Genomic DNA, 17186 nt, shown 5'->3' with positions numbered 1-17186 from the left:
ATTCCTTTTAATTTGATTGACAGAAGGTCACTTATAAAGATGACATTTTTACGTGAGCTAAATGTGTTTGTCTTGTATGAAGTAATGAACCTGCCAGATCCACAGCCCTGCTCTTCCCTTTTTAACAAGGTTGCAACGTACTGAAAATGTAGTAGCCGATAAGAATGCCAGTGCGATTCCACTATTCTCGATACTGAAATGTAAAGCTTGAAAACGTAATCGAAGTCCGTTGGATCTGTGATCTATCCAAGCGGGACTGTGCTGCCTCTCCGCTGTTAACTAGTTTCTATTGGACAGCCGCACACTGTGCATCCTGAGCCCTTTGCTCTTGAACACTCGGCAAGTACGGTTTTGTCTTCAGAACTTTGGTATTGAGCGATTACCAGCCCTCACTTTCCTGTTGTCAGCTAGTATACTGCAGAAAGAGAGAGCGACTATTACATGTTGCGACTTCAAATAACCAACTTGGTTTGCTGTCGTCTTAATACTTCATACCTGTTTGTAGACTTGATGAATTTCACCTCCTTTAGTATCCAACAGTATCTTAACGTCCTTTGATCCGTTTGTCCTGTTTTGTTTTTTCTCAATGTCTCGACCTCAAACACTTTGAGGGACGAAATAATTAGGATCATCTTAATCTCCCAAATGATGTTTAATACGCTCAAGGGCATGTAAGCGCAGGTCTGTGTGTGTCTCAGCTGTGCAGCTGGTGGGGGGGTTCATTGACTTCGTCTCAGGACACAGACTCATTTTATCCAGTTTTGGTCCTCCTCAGCCAAAATATAAACTCCCCCTCTGAAGCGGGCGCTCTCTAATTCATCTCCGGCCCTCGCTGCGGAGCGTTCAGGAAGCGATGGATTGCACCGCTTCCATCCACCGCTCGCTAAACTGCACTGATTTCTGTTTCCTTTTTTTTTTTTTTCACACATAATCACTTTGGAGTTTACTCAACATCAAGGTGAGAAGCAGATTCAAGTTTTTCCCTAGTTTGCTTTATACATGCTTAAATGGATAGTGAAATGTAACTTTAAACAGTTGCATACACTGCACCAAAAGTATACTTCATCATATTCCCTTTCAATGTCCCTCACTCTCCATTCACTGACAGATGGATTTACTTTGGCTCAGGACTCGGGCACAGTGGGAATATAATACGCTCTGAACTTGTCCCTTTTTATTCAGTTTATTCTACAGACCTAAAAATGCAAATCCACCTCTGCCCGCCACGCTAATGAAGCTGCTTATGAGCGCAGCTTCACCCCCCCCAACCCCATCGTTATTTAACTGGTACTTTTCCACTTTTCTTTCTCAGCACATGGACATTATTTAAATGACCGTGAGCTTAGTCTTCAAAGTCTTTGCCTCTCACCTCAATCTCCTCCACGGCTGTATTTTACCATCCGGTCTAACAAAAGCCATTCTCCTTATCTTAATAACAGGACATCCCGTCGTCTCCTGGTACGATGTACAAAAGAGGAGGCGGTATCCTCGACATCTCAGCCAGGAGGAGTCTTAATAGAGAAGATGAGAGTCCCAACTGATTGGTCGCTCATCTGTTTTTCTTAAACAGATTAGCAATTTGCAAACTGTCTCTTAAACAGAGACTTTAAGATACAGAGATTTATATATATATATATATATATATATATATATATATAATGTAGAAAAATATGTTGGTATCAAATAGAAACCTTAGCAAACAGGGTAAACAGATAAAACACTAGCAGATTTCTAGAACGTAAAATCAGGCCACTATCACTTTTTGACCTTTTATAGGTAGTAATAGCAAGACCTTTGATTCAATCAATTAAAGCAGAAGTACAGAGGAACTTCTGTTAAGCACTGTACCCTACCCTGCATATGGCCAATATAGTTCCACCATGAGAAGTTTAATCCTTTAATGAAAATTGTTCTTCAGTTTTTATCTTTTTGAAGATTTGATGATGTTTGTCTTTTGATTTCCCCAATTCTACTTCCTGTTGAAAGAGGATGTAGAGACAGTGGAATGACCAACATCTGACCCTGTTATATTGTGTATCCGAATTAAGAGAAACAGAAAATACTTTTTAAATGATGATAGAAAAGGACAGAATATCTCTATGGTAAGAAAGTGGCGGATATGGTTATGTCTTATAATTTAGAATAATGAAAAAGGTTTCATTTTGTAAACCGCAATTTTGACACTTTAGCCACATTCCACCTAACCCTTCAGGCAAATACTAGGGTTCCTGTGGACCTCAGGTTGGACCTTTTCTCTCATTAATGTTGGATACAGAGTAATTGGACCTCAAGGATTCTTACAATACAAATAAAATGAAATTGAGCAATTTTGGTTTGTTTTAAAAAAACGTAAATCTGACACGCGCACAAACGGTAATAATATTGGGTGATGAGGAATCTATCATACTTCTCTGCCAGCTTATTTGTCCAACTGGAGGACATTCTTTTTGTTTGTCCTGTCTGGCTCATCTAGTGATTTTTGACACATCACCTTGTTTGGTTAAAGGATTACTTTGTGTGTGTGTGTGTGTGTGTGTGTGTGTGTGTGTGTGGGGGGGCTGTGAAATGTAGTTATATTAACGGTGTGTGTGATCTGCATTCAGAGTTGGTCATTTCTTTGCTTCTTGTAGACTAGATGGCTTTGGATTCACTCTGTCGTGTGAATACTTTGCTTTCTTGGGTTTAATGAAGCTACATTTGAACTTAGTTCCAATGCATTGATTGCGTGCCGCGTGGTCCTGTAACCTGTAAGTTTGTTTTAGCCCTGAGCAGCAGCTGCACATCTGGTCTGGAGCTGAACTGTTTCTTTGGTATTTGTGTCTGTGAATGAATAAAAGAAATGCGTCTGCATAGGTTATTCACAACAATGCGTGTAGTCCTTCAGCTCCTTATTCTTGGACACTACAGGCTGCAAGAATACGTTTCACTGGCCCTCTGAACCCATCTGCTATTTTACTTGCTGCTTTAAGCTGACAGTGGCGTCTTGTTGTGATCGTGATTAGGAGACAATGACGAGGTTAGAAAGTGAGATAGAATTCTTGTTGTAACATTCTGTTGCATCATATTTACCATTAGTCAAATATGCAATTTTTAGCCAAAGGGTTTTCTGAGCTAAGTGGATTAAAAATATCTCCTGTTGCCACGTCGTTCCTAAAGTCCTATATACTGGTAGTAAACAACATTTATGTTGCAGAAAAACCTTGTGACACACACGTGTACTCAGGTGTTCATACACACAGTGAATGTACGTTTGTGCGCAATAGCAAGTGTTTGAAAGATTATGCCTTGGTCTGCTTAGTCTCCTCTAGGGTGGAGAATTTATGAGGCTGGAAGTTCTCAGGTGGATGCACACAGAGAAGACCGATAAAAGCAGAAAAGGAAGGATGTAGGAAAGGAAAGTTGGAAGTCTGCATGTTAATGGGGCGACACTGAACTAGTTGACTGAAGAGACAGCGTAGTAATCACAAGTGAACGCGGCATCCGCCTCCTTTGGACTCGCTCCTCGCTCAACTGTGAAATGACTGCAGCACAAAACATTTCCCCTTTTCATTTGGCTGCATTTAGCTCAGCCTTAGTGAAACGTCTGAGACCTAATCGCTGTCTCTTCTGTATTCTTGCCCAGCTAAATGTAGTACCTTGACATGTATGCATTATATAATATCTAGCCGACTCTGTTGTTTGCCGGTATCCTAAATCTCCCCTGCCTGCTCCACCCACAGCTTCCACGAGACGCCCAGACGTTGTGCAAACTCGTCTCCTTTGAGTTTGCCTTGTGTGACTCATCTTTTCAAATCATTTTACATATGATTGCCGTTAATTGCAGAATCATAGCAGTGTCATTTCTCTACTTTTTATCCAGATAACATTTTCTTATTGTTGTAAAGACAACAAGCGAACGTGTCCTCATCAGCAGTGAGTCTCCGTCTGGTTGGTCTCAGCGGGTTGAACCGTTCTCTCCCCTCAAATAAATTGTACTATACATGTCGACGACACCAGTGTTTCTGTGTGTATTTGGTTATTTTGAATGAATGAATTACAGAGGGACTTGGAGGAGACAGGAAGTGTCTCTTCTCCGCTTTACTGCCCCTCAGTCATTGATTTTTCAAAAGCTCTCAGTCCCACCGGTCCTGTTTTGGATTGATCTTCCTTTGAACGCAGCGGCGACTGGGAGAACATTTTCTAGGTAGGGCCGTATAATCGATTTCAGCAAACATCCCAGTATAATTAACAGTTAAGGTATCAAACAGGCATTTCTACCATTACTAATTTATTCCAACACAAAAAGAGCAGTAAGTAAGTATTTTTGTAAGTTATAATGGATATCATATAGGCAGGTGCTTCATATCCTTCACAACTGTAACTGTAAATAGTGTGTGTGTGTGTGTGTATGCGAGACGTTGATCTCTGCCTGCATGTGTGTGTGAGTCTGTCTCTTTAAGCACCAAGTGGGTGTGATATATGATCATGGAAGTAATTACAAGAACAAAATTGCATTTTGTCTCTTGCCATATTACTGTTTTACATGTATACTTCCTTAGCATTTGAATCCAGTGTGTGCTGCTCGCTTGAAATGTGATCGGAATTTTAACAAAAATTGACAATCCATATTCTGAAAATCAGTTTTTTTTTCCATAAATCTAAATCGAACTTTAAAAAGTCTAATTGATCCTCTACGCCTTGTTTCTCAGCAGGTAGCGGTCACGTGATGCCAGGATGCCTGGAGACCCACCCGACGCGTCGCCTTTAGAGCACATTGGTGATGAGAGGGGTATGGAGGGGTTTGTGGATCGGTCCGATTCTCCTTCACTCCCCCCTCCATATCCCCTGGAACTAATTGGGGAGGAAGAACCTGAGGGATGTGGACAGTGAGTGTCCTTCATTGTTTGCACGTGTTCGTGTTGTTACTTTTTTATCATGGAGAATGGTCTGTGGTTTAATGTTACTGAGGTTTACTATCCATGTTGGAAGGTCAATTAATCTGCCACTGCACAGTACATCACTTTTCATGGTTTTTAGAAAGTGAAAAATAGGCTTACAAAAAGATACAGCTCCAATGGAAATGTATTTGAAAGAGCACATGCTTACATAATCGTAACTGGTATTTCCATGATGTCTGCCCACCCGGTGGTTTGTCGACGTGTCACTTAAAACAAGAGCTCAAAGCATCACTCAGTTCTGGCCAATTTGTTGGTGTGGATTGATGTTTTTTTCCTTTTTTCAGTGCCTCGCAGAGCGCCACACACACCCGCACACCTTTCTAACCTCCATTCTTTGAGTTTGTTTCTGCAGGCTGGGTGTCTTTCAACTTGTTTCACTTGCTCTTTCCTTCCAGACTGGAGAGGCGGTGGGTCCTTTGGCAGGAGTTTATGACATCACACGCCCAACTGGACGCCTGGCTACTGGTCGCTGAGCAGGCAGTCGGTGCCCCTCCCCCCACCCATGTTGCCTACGCCACTGCCAGGGAAGAAATCAGAAAGTTTGAGGTAAAGTTATAAAATTATATAAAATTAAACAAAAGATAGAATTAGTTGGTTCATATTTGAACCCAAATGTTTTCTTTATCCCTAAAGGGAAATTATTTGGCATTAAAGGAAATATGAAGACCGTTGACTCTAAATTAAATGTAAAAATATGAATGTTTTCAATTTTACTGTTAATTTGGTCCTGAATACTTTTGTGGGAATCTCTTTAATCCTCTTTTATTAAGAAATGTTGCAGCTGTGGTAAATTTGCATCACCGCTGGTATAAATAGTTTTGATGCGAAATATTCATGGGAGTCATTTTTTCGTTGTGCATGGACAATTTGGTTACTAAGGAGCAACAGCGATTTATTATGACTGGATGACCACTGACTGGGTGGGGACGGAGCGTAGCTGCCGTTCTGGGGCCCAGAAGACTTCACCCCATTGCTCCCCTTTTGGAGAGAGTGAGTCAAGGGGGCAGTTGTGTGTCAATCTGAGGTCACCGCTTGTCGGCGGATCATCCAGAAATGACTCGGATGATGACGCCCCAGCCAGTCCCCCAGTTCTGTGTGGCTCTGTGGCAGAAGGTAGGGCCCCTTGGCCACTCTAGGTCACCGCCTCCCCTCCTGTTCCACGGCAAAGTGGTCAGGGATGCAGCTCTGGTGCTAGAAAGGTGGTGAGATCCCCATCCTCTGCGGTTTGCTCTATTCTGTGGTTCTGTTTGATAGACTGAACACCACTTTGTGTTAGAGTATGCAACAACACTGTTTTACGGTTTGCACATTTGTGTGACTCATTACAAGCTGTAGAATTGGAGGCTAGTCTGCAGTACTGCAGGACTATTTACATTCTCCGCTGAAATCTAAGCAAGATGTAATATCTTAACTATGAATTATGCTTGTTTTTGTTTCACAAGATATGGTGCAAATGGGCTATATAGTTCTTAAGATCAGAACAGAGCAGTGTAGTGTTACACACTTAGACACTTTAGATGTGCAGATACTTTTGCCGTATCCGATATACAATGAAACATGTAAACCTGATTTCACTGTGTTCAGAGGCTGCGATGCGAGGCCAGGTCTCGGCTCGTTCAGTTGGACCGTATGACCCAGAGGAACAGAACGCTGACTCGGCTGTTTCAGGGCGCCATGCAGGCCCGGCTTCTGGGGTCAGTTAGGGATTGTGGGCAACGATGGGACAACGTGAACACCAAACTGGAATCCATCACTGGACGATTGAAGGTCAGGGTTCCTCCTCAAAGTATTAATGATAATATTACTACCTTTTATAAAGGAATTTTTTTTTATCTTTTATTTTTTTATAAAGACTTTTGTAAAAGAAACATTGAACTATTTTCAAACTGTCTGAGCAAAAGGATATGCAGACGGAGAATCTGTCTTTCCCTCCCTGTCAGGTCCTTGTCTCAGAGTGGGAGGGATTTGAAGCAGAGAGGGAGGAGCTTGCTCTCTGGTTGGCTGAGCTTGACGTCCGTCTGACCAAGGTGGATCACCTGACAGGAAACACCTGCGAAAAGTTGAGGCACCTAGAGGTGGGTGTTAAACAACCAAATGCATGATCTATTTCCCCCCTGCTGTATATTGTAATGTGTGTGTGTGTGCGTGTGCGTGTGTGTGCGTGTAGTCCTTCCAGCAGAGTGTGTGTGAGAACTCGCGCCGTGTGAACGTCCTGCTGCAGCGCGGCGAGGCCTTGATCCAGAGCAGCGAAGCGACTGATGCTCGGCAGGTGGAGGGTCGCCTGCTGGAGCTGCTGCGGAGCTGCAGCCTTGTCTACAGCAACATCGCACAGACACACACGCGACTGCTTAGCATGAGACTGGTACACACACACACACACACACACACACACACACACACGCACACACAAGTGTAGTTGAATAATTCATTCTGAAGCTTGCTGCTCCATAGTGTTAAATTCACCAGTAATCACTGCTTCGCTATGAATAGGAATAAACTCCAACATGAGTAGTTCTACATCAAGTTTACCAGTAGTACTTAAATGTTTCAGTGTATGTAGGACTGGTATTACTACTAGCAATTAAAGAAAGGCGCAAAACCACCGTACATTCGTTTGCCTCTGCCCTTCCTCCTCCTCCTCCTCCTCCTCTAGGTGTTTGAGGATGACTGGATTCTGTCTCAGGCTACAGACTCTGGTTGTCCTTCAGAGACTCTATTAGAGGAAGAGGGAGCACTTGACATGGCCGACCTCGACCTCCCTGCTTTTCCAAACCGCCCAAAATGTGAGCCGCCATAACAAACATCTCATTACAGGGCTACTATCAATAGTGAATTCAACAAAGATCAAACCCTTTCTCCATCCATCAAGTAGCTTACCCCACCTTCTCCTCAGTTCGACTTCGTCCTCCTCCTCCTCCGTCCCCTAGCTCTCCCACCCATGAGCACCTGGGGCTGGAGTGGGACCCCTCCGTCGATATCGGACATTCTGTCTCCCACGACGAAGCCGACTCCTTGTATTTCAGTGCCAGCGCGGGTAGGAAGTGACGCAGCATTTCCAGACACAATAGAGTTCTTGACTCTTGGTATTCTTATTTCTCGACGTGTGCGCGTGTGCGTGTGTGTGCAGCTCTTTCTCACGACGATGGTGTGAAGAGGTTGAGCTACCTCAGCTTGGTCGACTCTCTTGATGATGGCAATGACATCACCAATCAGGAAGCAGATCTGGTGAGTGACGACAGTTGAAGCAGCCATTGACTCCAACATTGCTGATCAAATATGAATAAAAGAATAAATAAACATCTAATTAGAATGTTGACACAAGAAAGGAGAAAATGTGTTTTTGCTATTTATTTTGACACTGCTTTCTCAGAACATGAACTCAGATTATATTAGTCATAATGCTCTAGAGCTGCAACGATAATGGATTAATCAATGAGTCGTTAACTATTCAATTAATTGCCAACAATTTGGTATTGATAATTGGGTTTGAGAGGAAATTGAATATAATGGAATATTTTGTAGTTTCTCAACTCCCCAATAAATATTAGCTGAATATTTTTTTAAAGAAAATTAAATTTGGTAAAGTGCGAATGGTAAGTTCAGCCACACGATCGCTCCTTTAACCCGTTGGAAGGACACAAGGGAGCAGCTAAGCTCCTCCCACTCTCTGCAACGTGAACCGCTTATGGAATAAAAGATTAGTCCAGATTATATGACTTTCATATGAAAAATGCATCTCTGTGCTTCTGTGGTGTCGTGTTCCCATCGTCCGTTCGACCGGTACAAACCAGTTCACACACAGGAACAATTCATGCACATTTCCATTGGTTACTCTCTTGTGTCTAAAAGGTTTTGATTAGCAAGAGGTGCTAAAATCATTTGACCTAATTCCAATGTATTTATTAATGTGTAAAATCCCAACTGAGAAGAAGAAGAAGCCACATTGGTCCTAATGAACAAAACCACGTGGTGTTTTTCTTCTAATTTCTGTTGTGCTCTGACCCAGATGCTGCATGGCCCAGAGGCTTTGTCTGTCTGTGACTCTCTCTCTCTCTCACACTCACACACACACACACACACACACACACACAGTCACTAATGTTCACTAGCAATCTAAAAATGGTCTCCACTATGTGTCGGCTGGTTACAACAGTTCACCTCCTCTTTAGCTCATTTATTGATGACTCCCAAAGGATGTGGCTTTATTTTGGCAAGAGGCAGAAGTGTGAGTGAGCCTCTCCACTAGAGTGGCAGAGGGAAACTGAAGAACAGAGGAAAAAGGACAGCATCCATGTTTTTTGGGGGGAATCTCATAAGAGCAGAACACTTTGCAGGCATTTGAGTATCCTCCTTTGCAAGTCTGCATCCCCCCCCCCCTCCCTCGCCTCGCTGCCTTTCTGCCCAATCCTCACACAATGTTGCACTGTTGGTGAGTCCCAAAACCCAACTAGAAAAAACCGAGGTACGTAAAACTGAATCCGCTGCAGCTGCAACAAGGACAAAAAAACAAAAACGGTGGCATGACTCTTGTCACCCTTCTGGTTTTTCTTTTTTCTTATGTACTTATCGGAAGTTTAAAGGTGTGATTTCAGTATGCCGCATGAATTCTGAATGAACTAAAACCAACCTTTTATCAAAAGGAGGCATCATTTTTTTCTAACACGTCATTCAGGAGAACGTTTTGTAGGCGTGAATCAAATCATGATCATACTGCTTTCATAACTTTGTTTTTTACTACATCTTCATGCGGTCCGAAAGCAAAACGCCTATTTTCCTAAACTCTTTTGTGTAAATCATCTGTTATCTGTGCTGGAATTGCAGAGATGGCTTGGCCAAACCCACCCCAGCGTCCCCTCGCCTGTAGCCACCCAGGGGGGCGAAATTCGGCCAAACGGAGAACTGTGGGCGACCTCGACTCCTGACAAACTGGATGGTGAATCAGTTGGCTTTGACGGCAGGCGTGTGAGGGCGTGGCTCGGTGTCCAGGGCCCCGCCCCTCCAGGGAGTACAACTTCCTCTTCAAAAGCAGTTCAGACTGACGTGGAGGTGGGTGAAGTCACCTGTATGAATTCATTTTTTGATACGCATTTCCCCAGTCACATTTTTTTAATGTTATTTTGGTTCATTTTCTTCATGTTTCCTTTTTTCATATTTTAGTTTACACTAATATTAAATCATGTCTCACGAGAGGGCACAATGGCCCCATAATCGGTTCTTGACACCTTACCCAGTCCACAACCCCTCACTGCTCCTGTCCCGCTTGGATCACACGCCCTTCATTTTCACTTATAAACTCAACTAACCTGACCTGCTGCAGTAGGTGTCCTCCGAACTCCATTTAGCCGAGATGACACATACAGACTCAACACCAGCGTGCCTGTCCCGGCTGGTACAATCCAACAACACTGGCATTATTGTTTCTGCCTCTTGTTTTCTTCAGCATTAACATTCAGCACATGGCGTCACATGAACATAATCTGTGCATGTAAGGACGCCTGACCGGACTCCTGAGACATGCTCATGTCCTCACACTCTCTACTCGCAGGGCCAATGACTGAGCTCGTAGGGACCCACCTTTACTCTGCCAGTCTCAATCTGAGGGGATTCAGATCCTGACTAATGCAAACAGAATCGCCCGCCCCATCATACCGATTCATCACATCACGCACTTTTCTTTCTGCTGCGTTGATTTTCTCAAGCTGTTTGGCAGGTTTATTGACAACAGCATTTTTGACAAGCAAGCTAGAGGGAAATAAATAGGTCAGGAGTGGTCCCGAAACTAAACTATTTACTTTAAATGATCTAGACTCCTACACCCACATACCGAAAGTGTTGACCTGGATCTTGTAGTTACTGAACATATTTAAGCTGAGGCTTGCAGATGGTGAGCATGGGACACACCTGCTAAACATCAGTGTGGTAGTATTGTCATTGTGAGTTCATTTTCATGCAGCTTTTCACACCCGTTATTCATTGGAAATGTGTGGGGAGGGAGAGCGGTTCCGGTGTATTTACTAGTCTTTTTGAGAAGGGGCATAAATGAGTGAAAGGTTTATTGATTAGGGTTATACGAATCAAAGTGGCAGCCTTCATAAGAGAATGTTGACTTCTCTAAGTGCTCAGGAAAGGTGCTTTAAGGAACACAGGCCCGTCATTTTTAAAGAATGTCTTGCAGCAGCAGGGATCTCCCGTTGTATAATATAGTGCTTGTTCCACAAGTGATTGGTGGATGCTCATCAGGAAGAAAATGTCTCTTGTATGCAGCGTTATATTCAAGTTCTGTTTGGAAGTATGACACAAACATTTCAAAGTTATGTAAATGTAATTTATTCTCACACGTCAGCCCCTGTGTTTTAAATAATGTTGCTAAACAAATGACATCTAACTCTTGTAAAGACAATTTCCAGCACACACAGAGGAATGTCTCTCATGGGAAGCTCCATCAATATTCATTATCGTCTGTCTTCATGTCAGTCATTCACAAAGATTCCTGAATAACGGTCCTCTATGATCCCTCCTCTTCTGTGTTGTCTCTCTCTCAGCCTCTCTCAGGTTTCCGTCTCCATCACTCTTCTCCCCCTCTCTCATTACCGGTGAATTTGGCTCCTATTTACTCCCCTCTTCTCCTCTCGCCCGCCGCTTCACGGCGGCTCTTGATTTATGCATTGGATCTGGCTGCGTTTTAACTTGTCACAGAAACAGGGGAAAAACAAATAATCTTTCTTTTCCCTTCCTCTTTCCTTCCTCCTTCTGTAATCCCTGTTTCCTCTGTCTGGCGTACAACCTTTTGCAGATGACCGGACAGAGGGAGGGAGGAAGACAAGTTTGAAAATAAGTTTGTCAATAATAAGTTTGTCAAATTGTGTGTCTGGTAATTAGAGCGATTTTGTGCACACATTTGCAAAATGCAGGTCTGATTGAACGTATCTTTGTGTGTAATAGCGTTGGCATTTTCTAACTGCGGTTCATTATTGCCAAAACCATTGAGCGAGCATGAAACTAATTGTGGGAGAAATCCACTTGCAAGCTTAAATTTTGAAGTAGCAAAGAAAAGTATCTGGAGTTTTTGGCTACAAGCTCTGACTGAGAGCTAAACAAGCTCTGGCTCTACGTCCACCTTTTAAAATTTGCTCCATCACCTCTTGGGGACAATTTTTTTTATTGCTAAGAAGAGAAGATCAAACAACTGATTTTAAAATGATATCTAATATTTAAACATGTATAAATAGATAGACAGACAAACACACATTATATATATATATATATATATATATATATATATATATATTTGTATATATAATATGTGAGTGAGTGTATATATCTTTGCACATACACATAGTATGAAACGGTCACCAATTATTAGATTTCATCATCTGTATCAGACTTTGTCTAATTGTATTTAATTGATGTGTGTCAGTGTCACCACAGAGTAGCACCCAACCAGCTGGCTTTTCATGTCAAGAACACACAACTCTTTTCTGGGCCCACTCCTTCGCCATCACATGACCTAAATTCCTCCTCTCATTGGGTGAAGCTCCAATGCGGATCACCGGAACAGAGCGTAAAGGTAAGTCACTGGGGTCAGTCGGCTATCTTGTCCCTTGAATGATGAAGCAGATAAATTCGATGTGTTTGTAGGTGCAGCTTTCCTTGAAAGAGGCTTGTTATCCCAACACGTGATATACAGTGTTCAGACAGCCAGAGGGTTTCACCAGTTCACTCTAATGAAAGGATCCACAAGTAATGTCGACTGGTGGAAAATAAAACACATGGCAGCCTTTTAAATACATACTGGTAATAAGATATTTCCTCTTGGGGGGATTAAGTGTGCGTGTGTGGGCGGATTTCTGAGCTGATGTTCTCTAAGGTTTGCTATGAAGGTAAGTATTGCTGGATCAACAGAGGTTCTCTGTCCTGCAGGCTGAAGAGGAGCAGCCCTGTTGGGAGGAAGTTGAGCGTCGTCTCTCCAAACAAAGGTCAGAGACTAGATGTTCTCAGATCAGAGCGATAAAAGATGCACACCAGCTGCATTTCTGGGGATTTCTAAACCACAGACATAAGCAAAACAGTGTGCTCTATGTGCATGAAGATACAACTGTTAGAGAAGAGCACAGTAGGGTCAGCAGGAAACAAATGCGTCTTTGATTGGGGCAACTAGTGTTTGTCAGTTGGTGTGTTTGTGCCGCTCTCTCCTCACTACTCAATGATTACTGCTGAATATATAAATATGAACTTTTCACAGTTCCAAGTTTTTAGTTTCAGACAGATTAATCAATTGTTTTTTGTAGCAACTCAAATAGTTAAATTCATTTTATTTTGTAGAGCCCAAAATCGCATATTTGTCTACACATGCAGCCTCCTCTGTCCCGAAACCCTCACATCGGCACAGGGAAAACTCCCCATAAAACCCTTCAAGGATGGACACACTGTAATGGATGTCATGTGTACATAATGAACAATGTAAAAGATTTACAATACATTCAATTCCTAAAACAGAAACGTTGTGAGTAGTAAGCCAGGCAGGACCACTGCAGGGCCGTGGCATGAGGCAGGAACAGCATTCACACAGATCCATGGAATCCTGTGAGGCAAGAAGGAGAATTAGTTGTGTGCAATGAGATGTGAGTTATACAAGGAGAGCGACAGGGTCTGTCCTAGGAAGCCCCCCGGCAGTCTGGGCCTGTAGTTCATCTAAGGGCTGGTCCAGGCTGAGCCAGCTCCAACTACAAGCGGTAACAAAGAGGAAACCGCTACATAACTGCCCCGGAACTTTGTCTCTTTGCCTTGTAACCTGTTACATAATTCTTTCCAGCTAACTGTGAATCATCATTAAATTACAAACCTGTAAAATTAAGGATTACCATTTTATTTCCTATAATAATGGACAATGCTGTTCAACAAAGCGCTCTCTTACTTAATTCTAACGGTCTTTAGGAACCACCATGAAAAATTTTACTTTTAAAAGATGGACTTTTTGCTAAAATCAAGGAAAAGAGACAAAACCTGAGGTTTTGTTGGCAGAAATACAATGATCCAACGGAAGAAAAGGGACAAATATTTAGACACACAGTTCTAAAGAATTTAAAGTTAATTTTACTTCTAATATGTACAGTAGATCATCGGTGACTTGAGGAATCTTTGTTCCAATTGTTGGTTTGATGACTTGAGGTGTGCTTTTTTTAGATATTTTTCTCCAGTAACTGATGGACTTTTAATGCTGCTACAGAGTTTGTCTCCAAACCTAGAGGCTCCCCCCTGACACTGTTCCCACTCCACAGTGTGACCCCCAGCAGCAGGCCTCCCTCTGCCCTGCCCCCCCCGGCCCCCCTCTGCCTCCTCCTGGCTGCAGCTCTGGCTCTGCTGGCCGGTCTGATCTGGCTCATCGTGGAGCCGGCGTATCACTGCAGCAGCAGGGCGCCTCGGGGCTTCCACCTGGCTCTAAGGTACGTCAACGGACCCCCGCCTACATGAAGACCACCCTGAGACCCTCATGACCGCTGAAAAGTCATTCATTCTCAAAAGAAAAGGACTCATAACATCATAGCATTAGAGATGTGGAGAGATGAAGCCAATAGTCGTAGCCAGAAAGCCTCTGTGCCTTGCATTACCAAAAATATTTAATGAAGCAGAAAATAATTGTTGTATTAGAAGATGGGTTGCCTTGCTTGCACAGGTTACAATTTCAACTGCTGTCTGTGATATTGTAACACTTTGTTTGATGATTCATGTCCAAATTATGAAGAATGTCCTACGTGATTTCAATCACTGGCTGCCTTGTTACACTGACAGCACTTGTATTTATAATTCATTAAGATGTTTTGCAAAATGACAAAATGGATTTTTTTTTTTTTTAATGCATCCATCACCTATTTATACATCACTTTTGGCCTTTTCTCAGACAAACAAAAGTGTGTATGAACTATGTTTACTCTTTTTCCAGGCTGCTTTTGTTTTCAATTAATTGCTTGAAGACTTAAACAGTCAGCGGAAAAATGATCCCTTAATGTCAAGACAAATATCTATTTATTGAAGCCAAACTGCTCATTTGACATTTTTCTTCCCCACAGATAATTTCACTGTGACCAAAATAAAAGCATGATGAATTATTTCCAGCAATAGTTTCCCCCCCTCAAAGACACAGAAGCCATTTTGTATTTACTATCGCTGTGGGATTTTGACTAATTTATAAAGGAAATAATATGAGCAGTTCTTGAGTCCTTGAGAAGAAACTTTGACATGTGTAAATCCCACCAATGTCAACATCAGAGAACGACGAGGGCAAATGAAGACAATAATGCAGAAACACACACACACACTGCAGTACACAGGGATCACAGGCAGTGAAACACAAACATGACGGTACACAGTTTGACTTGTTCGACGGCCGTGATGCCGGACGCTGCTGCCTGGTGTAGCATGTGGGGTCAGGGAGGACGGGAGAGTTTCAGGTAGCCATTATGTCCCAGATGTGTGGAAAACAGCGGTTTGTGAATTGAGCTTTGCTTTGGACAGCGAGCGCCTCCCCACCGTGAGTCTAAGCCGGTTGTCTTTTTGTCATTTTATCCATGGACATTTCTTCTTTTTAGGATGACACGGTTGTTGAGTCGATTCTCTTGTTTGTTGGAGCAGCTTCATACAACTCAAATGTCTCAGGGGAAAACGTCTGCCCAGGTTTCCTAAAAGGTTTCATTTGAAGAGGATGACATTACCGTCCAATTTTGTGTCAGTGGCTGCAGGATGATGAAGACGTTGTGTGTTTGGCAAAATCATAGAAAAGAGAACTTCTAAGTCTAGAAAGATTGAACTTTTAGTTTGTTATTGTTTCAGAAACAGATATTGCATCAAGTCAAATGTTTATGCTTTTGTACATGTATTTCAATATGACCAATAAAAGGAAATGTATGAAATATCTTGTCCATGTTGCGGTACTTTGGTCTGAATGTAGAAGAAAGATCATGTGGGAAGTGGAGCGAAACAGACATGGATTTGTTCCCTTTCTGGAAGTCCAAACTGAGAGCTTTCTTTTTTATCTCATGCATTCAATGTTTGAATGAGTTTATTTTCCTCAAAGAAACAGGGAACCAGAAAACAAGTTTCTTTAGCTATTCCTTTGTTGGACAGAACATTTCCACGTGGAGGATAAATATGTTTTTGCCTTTTTCAGTCCAAATTTAGTCAACTTCACCTATTTTAAGAAGGAAACTGGCTGCTGTGGGCCAGCCTACACCAAAACAACCCAACCGCTGCTCAATCCATGAACTCCAACAACGCTCCCGTTCCCACATGATAATCAAAAGTTATTTTCATGGGCTTAGTTGGGGGTTTGCTGTCTTGTCTTGATTTAAGAGTTAGGTAAGGGGGTAAGCAGGATCTGCCAAGCAGGCAGACACGAGTCTGACAGGATGGGGAGTCAGTTTCTGTCCTGGCTGAGGAATCTAAGGTCTGCGGGTCAACTAGAAGATTTACCAGCCAAGGGTGGTTAGGGACACACCAACACTATTCAACATACACACTCTGTTTACGATGTTTACGTTAAGTCAGGAGTCTGGACATTGGATGTGACCGGATCTTAGATGCGGGAGGTGGAAGGTCCTCCTCTACGCCAGTTTAGGGCCAATAGAAATCTTTCCTTCTCTGTCTTTCGAGGGTTATAAAACATGATGTTCTTGCTGATGTTAGTTGTTCTTACGGCCTGTGTGCTGCCTGAACTGCTCCTGCCTTTGCAAACGCAGCGCTGATACTTGACCTGTGATCTGACAAATAAATTTTCCAGAACGAGAGAAGTTATTCGGCTGAATTTTTGATAACCCCGACCAGGCTCCAAATCTTGAACACGTATTCTTACACACACATCCCTGTATGGCACTCAGCACGCACGCATGCATGCACAGTAGAGTCACAGTAGTAAATAGAGTAGTGTCTTACTCTAGTTTTGCAGGTTTGAGAGCTGGAACGCGTGTCCTGAGAACTGCGATCAGTGAGACCGCTAATACACAACGCATAGGACCAGCCTGTATCTGTGTGTCTGACCATCCATATGCATCATCTATAGACAGAAATCCTACTGGGAAAAGATTGTTTTTGTGTTTGCTTGTACTTCTGTCTGTGAGAGAGTTTTGAAAAGTGGGGGAAATGTACGTTGGGTGTCGGGTGAACGCACGTTCAAGCAGGTTTAATTGAGGTTTAAGGCAAGGCAAGGCAAGGCAATTTTATTTGTATAGCACTTTTCATACACAAGGCAGACTCAAA

At 42.7% G+C, this 17186-nt stretch overlaps 1 protein-coding gene across 3 annotated transcripts in view; it reads left to right on the top strand.

Annotated features, from left to right (window-relative positions):
* Positions 1 to 15844, top strand: part of LOC120833471 (nesprin-2) — a 20035-nt gene extending 4191 nt beyond the window's left edge. Inside the window, exons 2-13 of one of the 3 annotated variants that reach the window (XM_040200699.2) lie at positions 4692 to 4865; positions 5333 to 5483; positions 6522 to 6704; positions 6878 to 7012; positions 7105 to 7299; positions 7591 to 7720; positions 7810 to 7971; positions 8065 to 8162; positions 9759 to 9983; positions 12355 to 12504; positions 12858 to 12913; positions 14216 to 15844. In XM_040200699.2, the coding sequence (XP_040056633.2) occupies positions 4714 to 4865; positions 5333 to 5483; positions 6522 to 6704; positions 6878 to 7012; positions 7105 to 7299; positions 7591 to 7720; positions 7810 to 7971; positions 8065 to 8162; positions 9759 to 9983; positions 12355 to 12504; positions 12858 to 12913; positions 14216 to 14408 (1830 nt within the window). In that variant the 5' untranslated portion in view covers positions 4692 to 4713 and the 3' untranslated portion in view covers positions 14409 to 15844. Of the gene's footprint in view, positions 1 to 4688; positions 4866 to 5332; positions 5484 to 6521; positions 6705 to 6877; positions 7013 to 7104; positions 7300 to 7590; positions 7721 to 7809; positions 7972 to 8064; positions 8163 to 9758; positions 9984 to 12354; positions 12505 to 12857; positions 12914 to 14215 lie in introns of all 3 variants that reach the window. The other 2 variants (XM_040200788.2, XM_040200615.2) reach the window with 2 other exon arrangements.
* Positions 15845 to 17186: the final 1342 nt, after the last annotated feature.

This window comes from Gasterosteus aculeatus, chromosome 1, assembly GCF_964276395.1.
Source record: "Gasterosteus aculeatus chromosome 1, fGasAcu3.hap1.1, whole genome shotgun sequence".
Classification (NCBI taxonomy): Eukaryota; Metazoa; Chordata; class Actinopteri; order Perciformes; family Gasterosteidae; genus Gasterosteus; species Gasterosteus aculeatus.
The sequence above is the reverse complement of the archived record's forward strand: the minus strand, read 5'-3'. Positions and strand labels throughout refer to the sequence as shown.